Here is a 22,869-nt window from a genome sequence, read left to right as displayed (position 1 = left end):
TTTTGCAACATTGATGTAGATGCGGCAGGCGTGACCTCCACTTCCTGCACCAGTCTGCCTTATCTACATCAACATTGAGAATCAACAATCAGGGCAGAACTAAAGTTTTTCCTCGCCTTGCCGGGGGACCATATTTTTGCTGCACCGCACTACCAAAAACGCTCCACAGTCTTCTGATCCGGTCTTTCAGACGGGAGAAGGTAAAAATGCTAAACACCGATTATAGGCCGCACCCCCACTTTAAAGATTTAAATTATGGGAAAAAAGTGCGGCCTAAATGGTAATTATGATAAACTTTACTAAAACATTTCAAATATAAAACAATATAGCTAGTACAATGCCAACATTATTCGACACACACACACACACACACACATCTAAACATACACACCAATTCATAGTTACAGACATTGAAAATGATATCTACCAGTCTTGACTGAGATCTCCAGATGCTCATACATACATGAGCACAATCTAATCTACCAGTCCTGAGATGTCCAGGTGCTGTATTACTCGTCTAAACTAAACTGACCGGCTTTTGATATGGAAGAAAGTCCTAATTGGGCTTAATAGGAAGACAATGGACTGGTGGTGGTTGTTGGTGGTATGCAATGTTTGTATCTTCTTAAGTTGTTTCCAGAAAAGGCTTCCTCCTATCATCCCTTGGCGTATTCACAACCTTAGGACAATACAGCTATAGACCTACTGCCCCGATATGGACACACCTTGAAATTTACAACCTATTCCTTCGAACACATACATAATTTGACTCTAATGCACACCTCGTCCATATTCATACTTCAAATCCCATGTAATCTAATAGAACAAAAATTGCACTGTAAATTTAAGTTGAGGTTTTACCACTGAATTCTAAAAGAGGCGAGATGATGTCCTCCAATGAAATCAATACTTTGTTTTATACATGTCAATATCGTATTGATCTTTGCAGCTACTTACTGGCATTGCACACGGCCGCCAAGTCTGTGGACTATAATTATTCCTAAATGCTTCTCATTAGTGGTGTTTTTCCCCCACAGGGAGATACCATTTAACCCCTTAAGGACCAGGCTGTGTTTTACCTTTTGTACCATTGGGACCGAGGCTGTTTTAACACTTTTGCGGTGCTCGTATTTAGATGTAAATTTTCTCCTCACTCATTTAGAGTACCCACGCAAGATATATATTGCTTTTTTCAGGACAAGAAGGGCTTTCTTTAGATACAATAGTTTTGATCATATTATCCAACTTCCCATATTTTTTTATTTTTTTTTTATAAAATATGATGAAAAATTGAAAAAAAAAACATTTTGACTTTCACCCGAAAAATCTTTTACTCATCAAAAAAAAGCTGCCTCACAGTCATGAATATACCGTATTTGCTCGATTAGAAGACGACCCTGATTATAAGACGACCCCCCAAATCTGAATATTAATTTAGGAAAAAAAGAAAAAGCCTGAATATAAGACGACCCTATCGGAAAAAAGTTTTGCCAGTAAATGTTAATTTATCTAAATTATTTTTTTTTAATAAAAGCTATGATTGAGAAAAATATGTTGGTTTTATTTCCTTCTATTTTCCAACCTGCCCCCCAGTTCTGCACATCTGCCCCAGAAATGCCTTATACCCCCTATATGCCACTGTGCCCCATGATATGCCTTTTAACCCTCTAAATGCCACTGTGCCCCATGATATGCCTTTTAACCCTATATGCCACTGTGCCCCATGATATGCCTTTAGACCCCCTATGTGCCACTCTGCCTCCAGAAATGCCTTATACCCCTATATGCCACTCTGGCATTTAGAGGGTTAAAAGGCATATTATGGGGAAGAGTGGCATATAGGGAGGTTTAAGGCATTCAGGAGGCAGAGTGGCGTATAGAGGGTTAAAAAGGCATTTCTGGAGGCAGAGTGGCATTAAGGGAGTTAAAAGGCATTTCACAGAGCACTCTGCCTCCAGAAATGCCTTATGCCCCCCCCCAAACTTACCGGTGCTTCTAACTTCCTTGTCATGTAGCCGGGGCAGCGTGTAGATCCCACGCACTTACGCTGCAGCCAGAAGGAGGCGTGGCTAGCAGCGGGGTTGTCTGCGTCCATCGCGCAGACCTGCCCCGACTGTCAGAGATCAGAGTTCCCCGCACCGGCGCGGGGAACTCTGATCTCTGACAGCCAGGGAAGGTCTGTGCGATGGACGCAGACAACCCCCGCTGCTAGCCACACCTCCTTCCTGCTGCAGCGGAAGTTGTCTAAGCGAATCACGTAGACATCTACACGCTGCCCCAGCTACACACCGGGGACTCAGAAGTACCGATAAGTGGGGCGGGACAGGAGGATCCAGGTCCCCTGCAGCTGCGGGGGATCTGGATCTTAGTCGTCTCATAGTCAGACCTATTTGAGGTCTGATTTTAAGACGACCCCGATTATAAGACGAGGGGTATTTTTCAGAGCATTTCAGTACTTTGAAAGGAGGAGGGGGCACAATTCAAAGACGTGGGTAGCGGGAGGGTCAGAGCAGAGAGATTACTGGATGGAGCCAGTAAGAGCTAACAGAGCAGGAAGGGGTTTGAAGCATAAGAGGGACCTGGAGGGGATGGGGAGAAATACTTACACTTGTAGGAATTTAAAAGCTGGGATAGGGACAGGATGAAAATGTGTAACATAATTTGCAAGGCAACTAAGGAAAATTCCCCGATTTAATTAGACATTATGCAGGGCCAGACAGGCTCTTCGTTATTTATAGGGAGGTTAAGGGAGTTAAAACCACACAGTTTGCAAAGCAGTATTAACCTCACAGCAACCAGAGGAATAATGCTGCCGATTAGATTTGGTTGCTATGGAGATAGCACTACTATTAATACTTTACATCACAATTGTGCTTTATAAGAACACCATTGTGTTGTTAACATTCTTTCACTGCAAAGGATAGGCAATCTGTAGGCCATGCTAATCTATCCCTTCTCACCACAGTCTATTAACAGGGATAAATATGAGTCTACCCCACAGAAAAGGAGTTTTGAACTTTGTATGGCAAATCATCCATTTAACTAAGTAGCATAGAAGTGTTTTAGGTGTAAAACCGCAGAACACATTCTAAGCAGATTAAATGTAATGCACCAAACTGAGCAAGCAGAGAATTATTGTTTAAACTGAAGCCCTCACCTCCCCAAAAGACTATATTGATTATCCGTCTTATGCCCAATATGCATGGTTATTTTGCATGGATCATCACAAAACAAAGAGGGAGAGGATGTTCAATTTCTAAGAAAGCAACACCTAAAGAAAAAAAACAAACTTGTTGACAAGCAATTTATTAAATCTTTCCACAGAAAAGATGTGATACATAAGTAGAACAAAACAATAAAAAAAGAAAGGAAATTATGCTAAGTAGTCATCATACGTGGAGCAATGCTCATTGACATCAATTCTTGGAACAAAAGCTTACAGGCGTATGGCATGCGTACCAGGGAGATCTAAAAAAGAAAAAAAAGGTTCAAATGAGTATAGGGTAAAATGTACTATTTAGCCTAAAGGTTTCAATAAAACCGTGAAGTAATATAGCATATAGAAGTTAAGACAAAAAAAAGCCATTGGAGGACACCTTATATATATTTATGTGTATACCCCCCCAATGATACTGTGCCATACTTACTTGTGTTTTATTTCTGCAGCCTCTGCATTCATATGTGTGTGTCCTAGTGTTAGCAATAGCCATTAACCCACAGAGATTGCAGACATGAACTTGATAAGGATCAGAGGCTTCAAATAATCGCTCTCTTAAAAACTGTGCTGCTCCATGAGCAATCTGGCAATCTCGCTCCATTTCACCAAAACGCAAGCCTCCGTCACTATGAAGAATATACATATAAAAAATTAAGTTCTGTTGTGTTTACTCCAACAGATGGAAAAACCTTCATTCAACAGTACTGTGACTTACCGAGATCTACCCTCCATTGGCTGTCTGTTCAAAATCTGAATAGGGCCTCTTGCCCTGGAGTGAATTTTATCATCTACCATGTGCTTTAACCTCTGGTAATAAGTAGGGCCAATAAAAATCTGCGATGTGATTTTGCGTCCTGTGAATCCATTGTACAGAACCTATATATAAAACAGTGTTTAAAATATGCAAGAGTCAGTTATTTAAATGTTGTTCACGCTCTCTTTTCCCACCTTTATACATTATCTCTCTCTTATCAACCTATTGTTGATTGGCCCTCCTCAAACATGATCTTTGATGTAACTTCTCGGTCATACATATGTTGATGATCCAATTAAGAGCATATTGGTTTAAGCCCCAAATACTCATGACTAGGGTTCTGTTTCTCAGGATGAAGAACACACACTTGTGGTAAGTTTATAATGTTTGATGTCTGAATTGATTTAAAAACAGCAAAGCAATCATCCCATGGAAAGATGGCTTGGCAGTGACCTGTAAACTTTGTGGCATTGAAGCTAGAACAAAGATATGGTGATGGCTGAAATTACATTTCATTGGACAGAACAAGTGTGTTTACCTCATTTCCTCTAAGATGATACCCATAATCTGATAACAGATTAGAAATCTTCTGCACATTAACTGCATCATTAAAAGGTGTTGCATCACCTATTTCTCCCTTGTTTGCCGATACCTATAAAAAAAAAAAAAAAAAAAAAATTAAAATTGTACATGAAATACTCGAAACCCAAAAGCCCAACAAGATGTCAGGCACACTGAAGAGATGTTCGTTCTTTCTATACATATAGAAGTTAGAGTCTTCCCATTTGTCCTGCTGCTCATTAATTTGACAAACCAATACATCAATGACACAGAGTGCCCTCAGCTTTTACATACGAGGGACGTTCCAAAAGTTTCTGCACTTTTATATATATTTTATATTAAAAAGGTGCGGAAACTTTTGGAACGTCGCTCGTGTATATCCGATATAGAATTTGCTGGCAGGTAAGAACCGTTTTGTATATCCAGTCTTTCCATTTTAAGTGCTTAGTTTCTATATTAATCTATATAGGAGGTTGTTCTGAAGATGGAGTCTGCTATGCAGCATATTTTGTTTCTCTGCATAAAATGCATACAATGTCTAACTGGAAATCAGTTAAAACATGACCACACTGAATATAATGAACTTAAGCTTGGCTTACCTTCCCTTGGAGACATTCAATCAAATGTCCAATGGTCATACGAGAAGGGATGGCATGAGGGTTGATGATAATATCAGGAGTAATGCCCTCACAGGTGAAAGGCATATCCTAAAGAGAATACGATTTTCATAATTATGGCAAATGTTTGAAATTAAAAAAAAAGTATATTTGAGGAGTTTTAATTGTATTTACTTTTGATTTAATGTACCTGAACTTTTATTTACAGCTTAGGGTCAATTGTTTGATTTTCATTAGGGAAAATTATAAATCAGATATTTTACTTTTATTATTGTGCAAAAAAAGTGTTTATATTGCGTTTATAATATGTTAAATGAGTGGGCAAAATCTAGAATATGTCAGCCATTACATGGGAAGAAGATACAAAGTTTGAGCCAACATCTGCATGTATGAAAAACCTTAATAAAATGAAACTTTGTTATAAAATTTCTTGTTTTAGCCTGCCCTAGCCATTTCCAATGCATTCCAGAACCACTATGAAACAGCCAAGAACACTATCTATAAATGTTAAAGGGGGATTTATACCAAAGTTTAATAACAAAACTAGATAGGTATTTATAGGACTGTATTTTGTGTCCCTGTGTTTAACCCTAATATTCTGGAAAAAAAAGTCAGGCCCAATAAAATACAAAAATATGCATTTATATATATATATATATATATACCTCCTGTCTGTACTGAATACCACAGGTACCCTTTTGTCCGTGTCGACTAGCAAACTTATCTCCAATCTGTGGGATTCTAACTGAACGTACCTAGGAAATAAAAATATATAAAAACATGTAATTCACAAAAATAAAATGTTGTACAAATATTCGGATGTATATTCGGAAAGCTTAATATTGGTCATGTTAAGTGACAAACCCACCCTTATCTTGCAAAATTTGTATCCTTCTTGATTGAGAGTCACCATGACTTGATCGACAATTCCTGTTTCACTGGTGCGTAGAAAAGTGCTACAGTCTCTCTTTGTGTATCGACGGTTAACACTTTCGAGCTCATCATCATTTTCGGGCAGTGTTACGGTTTTACCAATTATCACATCATCCCCAGACACACGGACACCAGGTGCTATCAAACCATCATCATCTAATTTATCGTAAATGGCATGTCTCATACCTGTGAGAGGAGATAATATAAAAGTTAAAAACATGCCTTTATACACCTAAAATGTACAGGATCCAAAAGATTTTTCAATCTTTCCTGACATTATGGAAAATTCCTGCAGCTTGTCATCACTATAATTATCCTTTTTACCAGCGTAGAGGCTGTTTAGTGAAATTTTATTGCCATAGGTTTATGCATGCATATGAAATTACATACACATACATGAAAACCGACAGTACACCAAGTTACACTTATTTATCCATTTTGTTGCACATTCCCTTCACATTCTGTATAGACACCTTAGGGTGGAGTCTGTAGAGGGCAGCAAGACCCTTTACTAAGGCACGGTGGAAGCATTGAAGAAAATGAAGGTTTAGTACCATGCTATTTGGATTGAATATATATTGTGTTATGTGTTGCATGGTTTGCCCTAAAGCGTATGTTAAAGAATAGCTTTATTTGCCCTTAAAAATATATGCTTATAGGTTTCCCTAAGCTGTAAACTTGTAGACATACATACCCATACCATGCACAGTATTGTGCCTGTGTGGAGTAACACACTGTTTGCGATTTGGTTTCTTAAGCGTTGAAGGAACTCTTTTCAGAGTTTATACATTTTGCGCATTAAATATTACATAAAAAGAACTGACCTTGGCATGTTTCACGGGTAGGTTTTTCAAAGACTTCTTCTTGATCAAATCCCTTCTTGGACTCTTGTTCTTTGTAAGAACGGTAGAACACAGACCTGTTTTAAGCAGACTATTTAGTTTTACTGGTAACAAAAATAGCAGCAATTGTGCATCCATATAGGTTTGAAACTAGTGTACGGTGTGACCAGGACATTGGAGACAAGAAGCTTTTGCAGCATTAATAATTGCATTCTGAATTCTTTAAAACGCTTAAACCATTTCTCAAGGAAATTCCTACTAACCCAACCCACATCAGTTAAGTTTACACAATGTTCTGTAAAATGGATTATGCAATTATAGAAGTTTAATGCTTTACGATGCGGGATGGTTTTATACAGTTTTTTAATCTTGACATGTACCACATCCTTAGACATAAACAGGCATTCTTGCCCTTTGCCTCTCTAGAATGAATAGCACTAACCTGCATGGTTTTCATCACAACATACAGGTACACTGACTGCTTCTTTTTCGAGGGGAGGGAAAAACAAAACAAAAACCCACAATGAATGCAAACCTGAAAAAGCCTCTGTCGACAGCAGAGCGGTTCATGATTACAGAATCCTCCTGGTTGTATCCAGTGTATGATGCAATAGCCACAATAGAGTTTATACCTGAAAAATAAACATTGAATGACTATAACTCATACAGGATTATGTATGCAATGTGCTGACAGGACCCTCATACATGCACTTGCTGCTTCACCGCTACCTAGTGAGGACATCTCAGTGTCTAAGATATTCTAACCACCAATCAGCTTTAAGCAGCAAACCAGTGGCAGGAATTGTCAGATCAAGATTTACATGGCAAGCTGCAGAGCTGCAGTTTCTACTTTTTTTCCCCAATAGGGCGCTTAACGGTCCTTTCAAGCTCTTTCTTACAGAAAACATGCAAAAAGGAAGAATGATTTTCAATTATTATACCCCAGGGGTTTACAGAAACGACAAATTATGCAAAAAACAATAACCAATGCACAGATGTACTTGTATCACCGGTAGCAAAAGGAAGCACATTTTTATAGCTTACCTGCTGGGAGCTCTCTGAATCTCAGGTACTCCATTGACCTTGTAGTGACAAGTGGTTTTTGTGGGTAATACAACACATGAGCTAGCGTGTCCATTCGAACATGAAAGTTTGTGATGTAAACACCCATGGCCTGCTTACCCATAGCAGACTGATATGTGTTTCTGGGAGACTAGAAAACAGAGAAATTGATATTGAGAGAAACTAAATGATATAATATAATATTATTATATATATATATATATATATTTTATATTACACGCCATTCCTCTTCACTATGCACATTAACAACGTAAAAGGTTTACTTTTACCCTTCTTGGGACCACATTGAAAATTCTATTGGAAACAAAGTACAGAGGTAAGGTAGGCACTCACCTGATTGTGGTCAGGGAATGGTATGATGGAAGCACAGACACCCAGAATCATAGAGGGGTGGATTTCACAATGTGTGTATGTTGAACAATATGCAACTCCCTTCTCTTGCAAATCATCAGGTGTCATGGCAAGCATGACCGTCTCCTCTTCCAGAGTATCAATATATTCGACGACACCACTTGCGACAAGGTCCTGCCAACTACATATGCCATGTCATTAATCAGGTTGCACTTTATGAGCATCTGCATGCTTCACCTACAGATGCAGCTTTAAGTTCAAAAAAAATCTTCAAAAAAACAAAAAAAACCACACAACTCACCTGTAATTATTATATTCACGCTCTTTCAGCTGATCAATGTGTCTCCTCTTTAACAGCAATTTCTGTTTTTCCACAATTAATAAAGGCCTGCATATTCGACCAGCATCGGTATAGATCCTGATTTCACGTTCTCTAATGTCTCTAATCATAGATACCTAGAATTTGGAAATTAAGAAATGCACATTTTCCAAAATAGTCTGGCGTAGCCATTTTTTAAAGCCAGGAAATTAAATAATGTCTGTATCACAGTAATGGTATTAGGTAAGGGTTTACCTTAAAAACAATACAGTCATCTCTAAGTAGTCAGGCAGTAACGTGGTATGCAACGCAATGTGTCGGCCTTCCAAGATACAAAAACGAATGTATGTGGGGAAGGTTTTGCTGCTGAGAACCCCCCCTAGTGGCACCGAAACTAGAAACTTCAAGCAAGTTCTCTTCTGATTTGTCAGTTAAATAAAGTTGTTAATAATAAATATAATTATACAGTTTAAAATAAAAAGCTCTCTGTGGGTGGAATATGTGTTACCTCAGATACAATGATGTCCATTTGACGACGCAGTTTCCTTAGTGTATTCATCAACTGTTCTGGATCTTTGTGTATGCCAACCCAGCAGCCATTCACAAATATTTTAGTGGCACTTGAGTGGGGAAAAAAATAAATAAAAAAATTACTAAATGATTAGCGTAGACTTCACACACAAGCATTGGGACACCTAATCAGCATACTAAGATATTGTGGACAACGCTATGCTTTCAACTTTGTGGGAATAGCGGGGGAAGGTAATTTTCTATTCCAGCACCACTGTGTCCTAGTGCACAAAGTAAGATTCATAAAGACATGGTTGGATGAGTTAGGTGTGGAAGACCTTGACTGGCCCGCAAAGAGCCCTCACCTCAACCCCATCAAGCACCTTTGGGATAAAATGGAACAGCAATTGAGAGCCAGGCCTTCTCATCCAACATCAGTGACAAACCTCACAAACACTCTACTGCAGGGGCGTCCAACGTGCAGCCCTTCAGCTGCTGCAGGACTACATCTCCCATACTCCTCCACCAGCCCCTTAGCTGAAAGAGCATTATGGGAGATGTAGTCCTGCAGCAGCTGGAGGGCCGCACGTTGGACGCCCCTGCTCTACTGGAAGAATGGGCAAAAATTCCCACAGAAACATAACAAAATCTTGTGGAAAGCCTTTCCAGAACAGTGAAAGCTGTTTTGGCTGCAAATGGATCAACTACGTATTAATGTCTTTGTATTTAGACTGCAAAGTCATCAAAGTCAAACCTATGTACAAAAGTAGTAAAAACATATGCAGCGTTAGGAATCCGTGTGACATCTTACATATTTATTTGCTGGTCTTGGAAACCTTCCACATATGATCGATTATTATTTTTTTAACATAGCATTTAGTTCCCAACCTTATAACATTTTAAAAGATGTGTTCTTACACAGATGCGCAAGAACGCCCAGGAACGCCATTTGAGGAAAGGTATAAATATAAGAGAACAGAAGTTGTATATACATGCTCTTGTAATTCAGATAAACAGTTTTAATTTATCTTTATGGCATTCAAATACAAACCAAGATCAAAATAATACTACCAGCAAAGGTTGCATTACTCCATTTCTCTAAATAAAATATTATGAACAAAATTGCGTTACATTATTACATTAACAGCTAATGTGCATTTGTACTATAAACGTGTTTTAACCTTTTTATACATACTCTGCAATGGCTGCTGGTGAAATTTCTTCAAGGTTTTCCATACTCCACTCCTCCAAAAACTCCAATATTGGAGAGGGCTGAGACCCAACAGAAATGTAAGCCATTAATGCCAGATTCTTTACAAGACCTACTGCATGACCCTGCAAAAAAGAAAAAAATTAACCAAATACTAACTTCTTCCGGACTATGGCAATTTACAAAGTAGGATACTACTCCACAGCAGAGCTTTTTCATTAGGAATTAAGAAGTCATATTTTTTAACTATTGATTAGAAACATACAAAGTGACGGGAGATAAGAACCATTTGGCCCATCTAGTCTCTAAATACGTTTCAGTCCATGGGGTAATATTTGCCCCTCTAGCTTAATGCCTTGTCCTCTTGTTGTGGTAGCATTTCTCCTTTTCAATAAACTCTCTTCCTTTATAATGTTGATTCCCTTTAAGTATTCAAATGTTTCTATTATATCCCCCCGTCACGTCTTTCTTCCAGGCTATATAGGTCATTTAATGTTTCCTAGTACATTTTATCCTGTAATCCATGAGCCATTTTAGTAACCCTTCTCTGAACTGGCGATACGGCCTCCAAGGGTGGTCTCACCAGTGCTCTGTACAGCGGCATGACCACTTCCCTCTTTCTACTGCTAATACCTCTCATAATAGAACCAAGCATTCTGTTAGCATTTCCTGCTGCTCTATGGCATTGTCTACCTATATTTAAATCCTTTGAGATAATTACCACTAGATCCCTTCCCTAATACGTTGAGGTTAGGACATATTCTATACTCTGGCCTTGGGTTTTTATTCCCTGGATGCATTGATTTGCATTTAATCACATTAAATGTCAGTTGCCACAGCTCTGACCATTTTTCCAGTTACCTAAATAATTTGCCATTTGGCTTATCCCCCCTGGAACATCAACACTGTTGCAAATTGTTGCATGTATGTATTTTTTGTTGACAACACCTTACCATCGAGACCTTCTGCAAAATCACTAATAAAAAAAAAAGGTACCCCACTGGTAACAAGACCTTGCTCTGAATATACGCCATTGACTACAACCCTCGTTGTCTCTCACGGAGTCACTGCCTAATCCATTCAACAATATTGGGATCTAAACTCAGAGTCTTCTATGTGGGACAGTGTCAAAAGCCTTACTGTAATCTAGAAATGAAATGTCTACTGCACCACTTTGATCAATTAGTTTGGCATGATCTTCCTAGGGGAAACAAATGTTGATCTTGAAACTCATGTGAAATTAGATGTTCAACACTTCTATGCTTTAACGTAGTATCCATGTATTTCCCCACTACAAGACGTAAGAGGCACTGGCCTGTAGTTGCCCGACTCCTCTCCACTGCCTTTCTAATTTCCCATCTCCTGGGACTCCTCTTGTTAACAATGATTTGTTAAATAAATCAGTTAACCGTCTTGCTAGTACACCACCAAGGTCTTAATAACTTGGGTTGTATCACATCAAGCACCATCAACTTATTTGTCTTTAGCTCAAACAACTGAAGTAGTACCTCCACCTCAATAAATTCATATGTATCAAATGACTTTTTCCCCCGAACTGAGGTCCCTATCCTTCATTTTTTATCTATAAAAACTGAACAGAAATATTTATTGAGTCAGCTAGACCTTTATTTTCTTTTGTTTTTAATTGAACTACTCCTTGTTTTAGTTGAATTTTCTAATTTAACTTAAAAAGGGTTTATCTCCCTTTTCACTGACTGGGAAATTATTTCTTCTGTGTGTGCTTTGATCTATCTTCCTTACTTTGGATTTTTTTGTATTTACTAAATGCTAACTTCTTGTTTTGTTTTGTTTTTTTTACTATCCAAATCCTTTGCAGAGTCCCACAGGGGTTTCTTTCATTTCTTGCTCTTACTGACCAGCCTTATATAATTTTCTGTTACCTTCAATAATCCAACTTTTAAATAACCCAATTTCTCCCGGCCTCAATTTAATTCTACAGTAATATCTGTTAACAAATCTCCCTTTGTGAACGCTAAATCTAATATGGCCTCCTTACAAGTTGGCTCCTCAACTACTTGTTTTAAAGATAACCCCAGTAGTGAGTGAAGATCTGCACTCCGGGCACAAGCTACTTTGGTTTTCCAATTCACATCATAATGATAAAAGTTATCCATGATTACAACGTCCCCCTTTACTGTCATTTTAGCTATTTCCTCAATTAGTAGATTATCTAGCTCTTCTACTTATTCAGGCAGTCCATGAAGTCACACCTACACGCATGAGTTACTGTACGTTTACCAAATTGTTATGTAACCCAAACTGTACTCTGTTCTCTTCACCAACTTGTGTTAGATTTTATGTTATCCTTCACATAGAGACACTCTTCCCCCTTTATTGCCCTCCCTGTCTTACATATATATATATATATATATATATAAAAAGGAGTACCCTGGTTTTACTATGTCCCAGTCATTTTTCTCATTATACCATGTCTCAGTAACATCCACTAAATCAACATTCTCAGTTGCCACTAATGTTAGAATCCCATGGTTCTTATTCCCTAAACTGCAAACATTTGTAGACATGATCTTAAGCTTGTTATAACACATACCCTCCGTCCTTGTTTTGGGGGGGCAAAATACATGCCTCTCCCCATTATCTGTACAAACCAAGCCCACATATCCATCCAACTGGTTACTAACTAAAACACCTTCCCTTTCTATACCGTCTAGCTGGGTATTTAATATGTCCTCTTCCCTGTCCTAGTTGAAAATCTCCTCCAACAGGCTAGCCATCCTCTCCCCAAGCACATTGAACCCTCTTGCATTCAGGTGCAAGAGCCCAGTGCTCTAAAACCCCAAAGCTTACACCAAGACTTCAGCAATGGATTGAGCTGCCTAATCTCCCGCTGTGTTTCTGGCGTGGTGCATGGCACAAGTAGTATCTCCCAGAATACTACCTTGGAGGTCCCATTCTTAATATTACTCCCTAAAATTACCTTTTAGGTCTCTCCATCTTCCTATTACTAAGTCATTGGTGCTGACGTGCACCAACACAGTTGGATCCTCAATCGTCCCTCCCAATAATCTGTTTTAATTATTTTTACTTTGTTACATGCATGAGATATGTAATATCTACATAATATAGATACTATCTATATACTATAGATATATTCAGTAAAAAAGAAAAAAAAACACAATAGGACAGCTACAAAAATTAGGACTGCGCTGCAAATACCAGAACTATTGGAAGGTATGACAGATAAAAGATGGCATCTTACTTCTGGTGTCTCAGCTGGACAGACCATTCCCCACAGAGTGTTATGCAGTTGTCTGGGTTTAGCAAGCTTTCCGTCTCTCCCAATAGGAGAGTTTAATCTTCGCAAATGAGAAAGGGTGGAAGCAAATGTCAAGCGGTTTAAGACCTACAAATATAAAATGTTCCTTGTGTTAATATTTTGATGTATTAAGGTTACCAACTTAAATTACAAAAGGGTATCAAGTTTAGGATACATGTAAACATAATATAACTAAAAACATACTTGTGACACACCAGCTCTTGCTTGATGGGCTTTCTTTTGGTCACCCCAATTTCCAGTAGCTAGAGAATACTTCAAGCCATCTGAAATTATTCGTGTCTTAATAGCCAGTTCCAAATTAAAATCCTTTCCTCGGTCAATGAATTTCTGTGCATATATCCGGACCTCTTTGAGCAAATTTTTGAACATCCTATTAAGACAGTTACGGAAAGCTAAACAATGTTTCCAATTGGCTCTCTCATCATTTTGGTACATGTTTTGCCTTTCTTACCCCCTGAAGAGAAAAGCAAGCAATGGTCCAGCCAGATCCAGCCTTTTGTTACCATAGTGATCTCTGTCATCAAGTTCCCTCCTTCCCAAAGCCGCTAGAAGAAGTCTGTGTACCATGTACCTGTAAACAAACTTCTTGGTTAAAGTAGTAAAACATTTAATTTGAGGCACCTGCAATATCTTTGATAAATAACAGAGCACTGCTAGTATTTTTGAATACATTTGTTGCAATAAAACTACAAAAATGTTATGTAATGCTATAAAGCAAGTTATCCAGGACTCAAATCCATAATGTATTAGAAAAAAAAAATCCATGACTTATATTTAGTTATAAACCTGGAAACAATAAGGATGAAAATAACATACTAGATATGTATGCAAGTTATTCTTAAAAACCTGCTTAAGTGAGTACCATTACTAAAATACCAGCATAGAAACCCGCATAAAGTCCTTAATGTCACTTCACTAGAAAGAGGAAAGAAAGTCTTACCCTAAAAAATATGCTTTTTTTGTTTCACAAAAGTCACTAACACCCACATGTGGAAGCATTTCCTTCTGCAAAACCTCTTTAGCATATTTAATTCTTTTTTCTTTAGTAACACCAGGTTTGGCACCTCTTGAGCCAATGAAATTTAAGGCTACATTCTGTTCCTGAATGACAAACGCTTCATCAAGTGAAGGCTTCACCTATAGCAAGCATATAGGAAAAAAATGCAAGTTTACATCATGGTTTATGTCAGTTTACCTCATGAATCGCTTCTTGTAGATCAACACCACATAAACAAAACGGACTCATTGGTTGCAATGGTGATAAGTCTCTCTTCGTCACAAACACTCCTTACATCCTCAATATGCAAAACTAACCAGCTTCTTGATGTTCCAAAAACATTTACATATTTTGTTTTCTTGCATTTACTTACCATTTCCATCATCTCAGGATCTTCAAAATCATAAATAATATGCTCCAATATGTCTCTATCAGATACAAAGCCCAAAGCACGGAACACAATAATGATAGGTACTTCCTGCTTGATATAAGGTAAAGTTGCAACAATGCGCTGGCCGATAGCACTTTTCTTGGCACCCTGATAAAGAATCCATTAGACTGTTATTTCAGAATTACAATTAACACCATCACACTCGTTGTCAAGGAAAAATACAAATGAATAACTATGAAGCCCTATTAAACATATGCACATACCTGACCACCTCTAGCCAACATGCTAACCCAAATGGAACTTGTTGGTCTTGATGAGTTCTCCAAACAAGACCTACACTCTGCTGTGTAAGCATATTTTGAATCCTTCTTTGCAAACACATACACTGTGTTAGTAGCCATCTTTTCTTGAGCAATTAGAACCTAGATTTGAAGAAAAAAAAAAAAAGAAAAAGTATCAGGTATTATACAATTTCTATACCATTAGCCAAGTAGATGGCGACTAAATCATAGAAAATTAAATATATGATCATATAGTATAAAGCACTTATTAGCTTAAAAATAGGATATCTGATGAAAATGGCAGATAAACACAAACGCCCTTAAAAATGTAAAAATAATCTAAAATCAATTTTCCTCTAGATTAGTTTATACCTTTTCTGATCCATTAATAATGAAGTAGCCTCCAGGATCAAGAGGACATTCATTTAACTCACAAAGGTCACGATCAGTTAGGCCATTTAACAAACAGTATGTTGATCGCAACATAATTGGAATTTTCCCAATGAATGTTTTTTGATGTTGAGTCTGAATTTGCTCTTCTCCTTCTTTCACCACCGTTTTTGTAATATCCACATACAAGGGGGCGGAATATCTACAGAAATACAGTGAAATAGATCAGATTACAAACATAAGTCTACTAGTGCGTGGTATACTGGAAATACAGGTAGATGTTAGCAATTTGTCTAAGAGTTAAGTATGGCAACACAATTAAAGCCATCCCTAAGTATCTCAAACATCGACTTTTAGAGTGCTGAGATTCTATCTTTTCAAATTAACTGGCAAGTGGTATAATTCCTTGGAAATTCAACATCAAATATTTGTCCTACACAAACACAGAATACCATTATAACCAACATCTGCAAAGCAAAAAAAAAAAAAAAAAAGAAAATCACATGAAGATTATACATTGATTTTCAGTAATCGCCATGCTAAGGTGGTCTAATTTAACTTACGTTAAATTTCTTAACCTTGCTTCATTTGGCATCATTGGTGAAGGCGCACCATCTCTTTCCCAATGGGTAGGCTTTGATAAATAAATTTGTTCAAACTTCAACAAATATCGGGGCTTGAAAAACACAGATAGGTTAGATTAATTCACATATATAACCCTATGACATAACATAAGTTAATTTGCTTCCTCCTCTTAAACTCACTGGCTCTTCCACTTCCCCCGACGTATGCTGAGCTTCAGCCTGCAAATCTATTGGAGGTGCATCTTCGACAATACGCTGCACTGACATCTGAATGAACTCATCAAAAGAATCAAGCTGCTGACGTACCAAACCTTTCTCATCAAAATAAGAGCTGCAAGAAGGGGAAAAAAACTTGACACGTTTGTGTGGTTTTAAAATAAAGCTATTGTGTTAATTGTTCAGAGTAAAATGACAAAGAGAATATTACAGGTGATGTTTTACCTAATGACAATCCAACAGGCCTCTTGCCAAAGATCTGGTGTGATTTCATCATCATCCTCATCATATTGCATATCTAACAAAACAAATTTCAAGAGTAATAAAAATTTAATATTTTACATTCACCAATACATTTTACAAGTGGCTTTTATTTATTAACGCGAGTTTAAGTTAGATGTTTATAAGTCACAAAGGCCTGCATCAGAAATAGTAGATCAATTGCTATATCTGTAATAATGGTTATGATGAGCCAACACAGAGGAGAGACAGCTGGTGGTTATACAGTGGTTTAGTAAATAGGCCTAAACATGGTATTAACAAAAGCAGAACCACCCAAATCTTAACATTGAAACGTAAAAAAAAACAGCTTCCTGGCAGACATTCCAATTTGGTCAAAAAAAGTGTACCTTTTTACACCCGATGCTGGTTACCTCATACAATGGGAACATACATAAGAACGTTTGTTGTAGTCAGCATTAAAAATACTAAAAAGAGACTTAATGTTTAATAAGCTATTCAAGCTAAGTTTCTCTCGTATTTTTGATTACAACTACATCATTACATGGATTTATTCCATATAGAGGAGTGCAATTTTTGCTTGTTACTGTAATGCGTTATTCTACCACACAAGCCCTGAATTTTTCTATAAAACAAGATCTAGTAAAGCTAGTACAATTAACTAGTAACAAAAATCTAACCAAGAGACACACACTGTTTTCCTTTCTTCCATTAAACCTGTCCAACCACGGCCTCTGCGGGTTAAGTATTGTTAACTTTGTTATTACTGCTCCTCGTTGCGATACAATGAGGCTTAGAGAGAGTAAATGAAGTAGGACAACCATAGCCGAGTCGGAATAAAGCATAAACATTTGTTTGTGGTTGCTGCCGCAGTGCCGCGAAAACTACAACGAAAAGTGAACGAATTCCATTCTCTGAAACTCGTGCATTTGAAGAAAAGACTTACCTTCTTCTCCATCGTACATGCTGGCGGTAGAAAGACGCGGGTCCAAAAACGGAATAAATCGCGCGGGCACAGATTAAATCACCACCAAGTTGCGAGCAGGCCCGAGCTTTTGCGTGTTTTTTTTTTTTTTGACAATAAAAAAAAAAAAAGATCAGACTTCCGCTTCAGGCGCGTGGATTTGACGCAAGCTTCCGGCTTCAAGCTGTTGACGTAATCGATAAAAAAAATTTCATTCGTTTACTTAACTGAAACAAAAAGATTGCTTATGGTGTATGTGGATTATCCCTGCAATAATAGTTACAGTTCACAGCTGTATTGATTTGCAGTCTTTATTACTTTTTATGGCAATAGATTTTTTTTGGCTACCATGTTTACTATGGTGCAAGTTTGTTTTGTTTCTGACAAGAAGTACATTAGGGTTATACATGTGTATCATTATTTTGTTTCGTGACAACGGCTGTTTTAACATTTCTGCAGTGCTTGTGTTTAGCTGTAATTTTCTTCTCTCTCATTTACTGAACCCACACAACTTCTATATTGTTTTTTTGAGGACAAGAAGGGCTCTATTTTTTATTATGATTATTTTGAAAGCATAACCTAATTTATTATAAAAATATATATATATAAAATATTGTACTTTTTCTTACTTTTATTACAAAAGCTAATGGAAAAAACTACTTGACCCCTTAACCAGGCTGTTTTTAATTTTTTGTACTCTTTGTGACCAAGGCACTTTTGCGGTGCTCATGTTTAGCTGTAATTTTCTCCTCTCCTATTTAGTGTACCCATACAAGTTATATTTTTTTTCTGGACAAGAAGGGCTTTCTTCAGAAACCATTTCGTTGAATCATATCTTATTTCCTATAAAAAAAAAATGAAAAATTGAAAAAAGCACTTTTTACAACTTTTATTTGGAAAACCTTTTACTCATCTGCAAAAGCTAATAAAAACATGCTAAATACATTCTACTATGTGTCCTGAGTTTAGCCCCTTGACTGCTAACGACGGCATGGTGCCGTTGCTAGCAGTCCCATTCAGGTGCTAACGACGACACCATGCCGTTGCTAGCACTACCCAACCTTGATGGAGGTCTGTGGACCTCCATCACCACCTACCCCGGCAGTCTGCCCCTCACACTGAAGGGCATCACCGGGGCCACCCGATCCGCCCGGTGATGTCACGCGCAATGGCACGATGCTGTAACCGTGCAACTTTATTAACAACTGACAATTGTCAGTTAAAGAGGTATGGGGGCATGCTGCTTAGATGGCATCTAAGCAGTTACAGACCCCCAACATATACCATTGGAAAGGTAATCGCCTCACCTTTTCAAGGCTTGTAAAATAAAATAACAAATATTAAGTTAAAAATGTAAAAGAATGATTTGGGGGTCTCTAAAGGCAGATAAATAAAGATCAAAATTGCCTAGAGACCCCCAGATTAAATTATCTAAACATAAACTAGTTTAACTTTAAAAGAAAAAAAGGTTTAAGTATTCTAGCTAAATGATCACTGTGGTAGCCAATGTTACCACACTGATCATATAGCTATGAAAAGTCACATTCCCTTTTTAAAAAAGTGCCGATACTAAATTTTAATCCCTTTGATCATGGGGTTAAATTTAGCCAATGGTAGAGGGAGGCAATTTTTCAAATTCTAATGAACTGCAAATAATATTAAAATCAGCCATTTAGCCTGTGTGGTATATGAGTAAACATCTCATCCCTGGAGCTCCTTGCATTTTTTTCTCCCTTTACCATAATTTCTCTGGGATTGTAAGGGGAAAGAATGGTGTGTGTTTCTGTGAGTGAATGTATGGAAAATATGGTGTGTGCTTCTGCGTGTGAATGGAGATATGAAAGGCGTGTGAATGGTCAGTAATTAGGGTTGAAGCCTTGATGTGGCATTACTGCTCACGTAGGAAGTTAAATTATGGCACAAAAAGTACAAATTTGCAAAAACTACACCCCTTGGCGCATCAAATGAGGGGCTGCATGTGTTTCTAGTACAAACCTGGAGTGCGCAAGACACAAATGAACATGTCGCTATGGTTAGAAAAAACATATTTTCTAGCCAAAGCGACATATTCCATCATTATTTGTGCACTCAACTTTTGTCGTAGAAATACATGTAGCCTCTCATTTGAAGCTCCAAGGGGTATAGTTTCTTGAAATGTGTACTTTATGTACCCTAATTTAACTTCCCAGATGTCTAGACCACTTTAACTTCAGATATGTGAAATCTTGTTAAAAAATCTTAAAACATTTAGGGGTGATGCCTTAGACAGCTGGGAAGTTAAATTATGGTACATAAAGTATACATTTGCAGAAACTACACCCCTTGGCGCATCAAATGAGGGGCTGCATGTATTAGTAGCACAAGACTGGAGTGTGCAAGACATAAATTAACTTGTCGCTTTTTTTTTTTTTATAAGTGTGATATTCACTTATTTGTTGTGCATGTCAGATTTGTGATACAAATACAAATAAGACCTCATTTGCTGCAGCTGGGGGTGTAGTTTCTAAAAATATATAGTTTTGTTGGCATATTTTAACATCCCAGGCAGCTAGAGTTGTTTAATTGACGGCAGCCATGCATTAAATTTAAAGATATCTTTGGTGATAGTCTAGTAAATTGAACTTTTAGCAATAAAATATTAGAAAAACACAGTCTACTGTTCTCAATTTCTGTTTTAGACGGGCCTGCCTACTACAAATATTTAGCAACACAGGTTTTGATATTAGAGTTTAGAAAAATAAAATTACAAACTAGTTTTTATTGAGTCGGAGGTGAAAAAATACACTTTTTTCCCATTTTTGGCTTTATTTTGCAAACCTAATGAGACATACACATATAAAAATGGTATATTTGGAATCTGCTGGAAAAAACAATATATGGTTTGTATAGTTTATTCCCAAGAAATTTACTTCTAAACGTGTTTAAACGTGAGATGCACCAAAATGCTTAAAACCAGCTTAGCACCCAGGTGGGAAATGGCTTAGCAGCCAAGGGGTTAGAAATACCCAATGTTTTTTGCTTTTTTTTTTAAAACAAAAAGCTTTAGAGCAATAAGTACAAGTAGCGCTTTGCTATTTCAAAACCATTTTTTGCCAAATCTGGTCATTCTGCTATTTGGGGCATCTTTGAGGCATTTCAGCGACATCATTGAAGCTTAGGAGGCAAATGTTGATTCTCTTTTAAAACGGTCGTCTGCCGCTATACAGTGTATGGTGGACGTTGATGCCTCAGAGAGGGGCCTCACGGGGCCCCTGATGCTGATCTCTGTGTTGCTGAATGCTTCGACATCGAGGAATTACAGCAACACAGTTTAAGCCAGGCACATCATTGGTCGTTAAGTGACTGTTTTTCCGCAACATGTCTGGCATGTCACTGGCCGTTAAGGGGTTAATAGATTCTACTACCGTATTTGCACGATTATAAGACAAGGTTTTTTCAGAGCAAATGCTCTGAAAAATACCCCTCGTGTTATATTCCAGGCCATCTTATAATCAGACATCAAATAGAGGTCTGACTACAAGACTAAGATCCAGATCCCCTGCAGCACTGCAGGGGCCCTAGATCCATCTCTCTGGCGGCCAGTGGATGTCTGTGCTATGCTGTTCTCAGGGTTTCTACTGGCGTGACATGACCTACCAGTTCTCGGTCATAGAAGTACCGGCCAGCAGCAGCGGAGGTGGTCTACGTGCATTGCACAGACCTCCGCCAGCTGCCCCCACTAGACACCAGGGAGTCTGAAGCACGGGGGACAAGTCTAGGGATGCCCTGGTAAGTTGGGGTATAATGAATTGTGCATGTCCCAAATGTCCCCCCCACCAACAACACGACAAACCCATGCATGGGTGGCATCACTGTACTCAGGAAATATTGCTGAACGCATATGTGTGTGTTGTGTGACATTTACCAAATGTAAAGTCACACCTGAAGTAAAATATGTGAAAAAACATTACTACTACAAAGTTTGACAAAGGCTGGTAGTAGAATTAGTGCATGGAAAGAATTAAAATACTAGCATCCAAAACACAGAGGCGTCTGATTTTCAAACATATAAGGTTTGATTGGGTAAATTTTTGCGCAGCTTCAAATATGTCCCAAATAGGACATGGGGCAGCATTTGGAAAAAGCTTATTTCAATAGAAATATGCTACTTGTACTTATTGTCCTATAACGTGCAAAAAAAAAAGCATTGGGTATTTATAAACTCAGCTCAAATAGTAGAATGTATTTAGCAGGTTTTTCCATTAGAAATCAGTGTCCCGTTGTTCTCAATTTTTTCGCTATACTGTATAATGTTTTTTTTTAAATTATATGATACAATCAAAATCTAAAGAAAGTACTCATTTCATCTAAGCCTCAGACTCTCTAGTTTTAGGGCATGAACTATTGCTCAAACATTGCTCCTCCTTTCAAAAAACTTCTCTTCTGTACTTTTTAAATGTCTTTATGTATTTAAAAATTTGTCAGCTAACTATTCTCTCTCTCTTAACTCAGACTATAGAGTTTGAGATTCCCCAGTCTTCTTTTTATACTTTTCTTGCCAATACCTCTACCTATATGGAATGTATTCTGTTTACTTTTGCTACACTGTCAGACTGTCCCTTTAATCATTTCCATAAATGCATGTACTAAGTGTCCTTATTTGGAGGCAACCAATGGCTATATAGTGCATATTTAATAAATATTTTGCTTGAAATTTAATTTAAAAAATATTCAGGTATTTGTACAGCAAAGTGTTGTAAGCATTTCACTGCACAAGAACAAGAGTCTACGGGGGTAGACTTCAGTCCATCAACGTACAAGGTAGCATAAGGTGAGTGGTTATTAAGAGATTATTATAGTTTTTTTTTTGTTGGGTAATGATACTCTTGATTTATCTCCTTTAGGAGTACGTATTACGCGGGCAATTCATTCAATTAGACAATCAGTAAGGTAAATGCAAGCCTTCGATATATTGCATAATGACCCAGGAATCTGTGTAAAAAACGTCACACGTGCAACGCCCCATATTAGAACCACATACGATTTTAGCAGGTGGATACTTATTTTGTTTGATCTCCAGCAGTACTTCTTAGTCAAAACGTTCACAAAAT

At 37.7% G+C, this 22,869-nt stretch overlaps 1 protein-coding gene across 1 annotated transcript; it reads right to left on the bottom strand.

The window, feature by feature from the left end:
* Positions 1-3,290: 3,290 nt before the first annotated feature.
* On the bottom strand, positions 3,291-17,891 carry POLR2B (RNA polymerase II subunit B). Its single transcript, XM_053463728.1, has 25 exons — positions 17,762-17,891; positions 16,801-16,873; positions 16,540-16,690; positions 16,339-16,451; positions 15,758-15,977; positions 15,368-15,526; positions 15,087-15,251; positions 14,657-14,853; positions 14,168-14,287; positions 13,900-14,086; positions 13,639-13,782; positions 10,383-10,522; positions 9,186-9,297; positions 8,660-8,814; positions 8,341-8,539; positions 7,969-8,137; positions 7,460-7,556; positions 6,907-7,001; positions 6,018-6,268; positions 5,815-5,904; positions 5,132-5,239; positions 4,510-4,623; positions 3,933-4,093; positions 3,648-3,843; positions 3,291-3,468 (listed from the first exon to the last, which is right to left on the bottom strand). Exons 1-25 carry the CDS (start codon positions 17,778-17,780, stop codon positions 3,379-3,381), a joined length of 3,525 nt encoding a protein of 1,174 aa, XP_053319703.1. The 5' UTR covers positions 17,781-17,891; the 3' UTR covers positions 3,291-3,378.
* Positions 17,892-22,869: the final 4,978 nt, after the last annotated feature.

The sequence above is a fragment of the Spea bombifrons genome, chromosome 1 (assembly GCF_027358695.1).
Source record: "Spea bombifrons isolate aSpeBom1 chromosome 1, aSpeBom1.2.pri, whole genome shotgun sequence".
In the NCBI taxonomy this organism is placed as follows: Eukaryota; Metazoa; Chordata; class Amphibia; order Anura; family Pelobatidae; genus Spea; species Spea bombifrons.
This window is presented reverse-complemented; position numbering and strand designations above follow the sequence as displayed.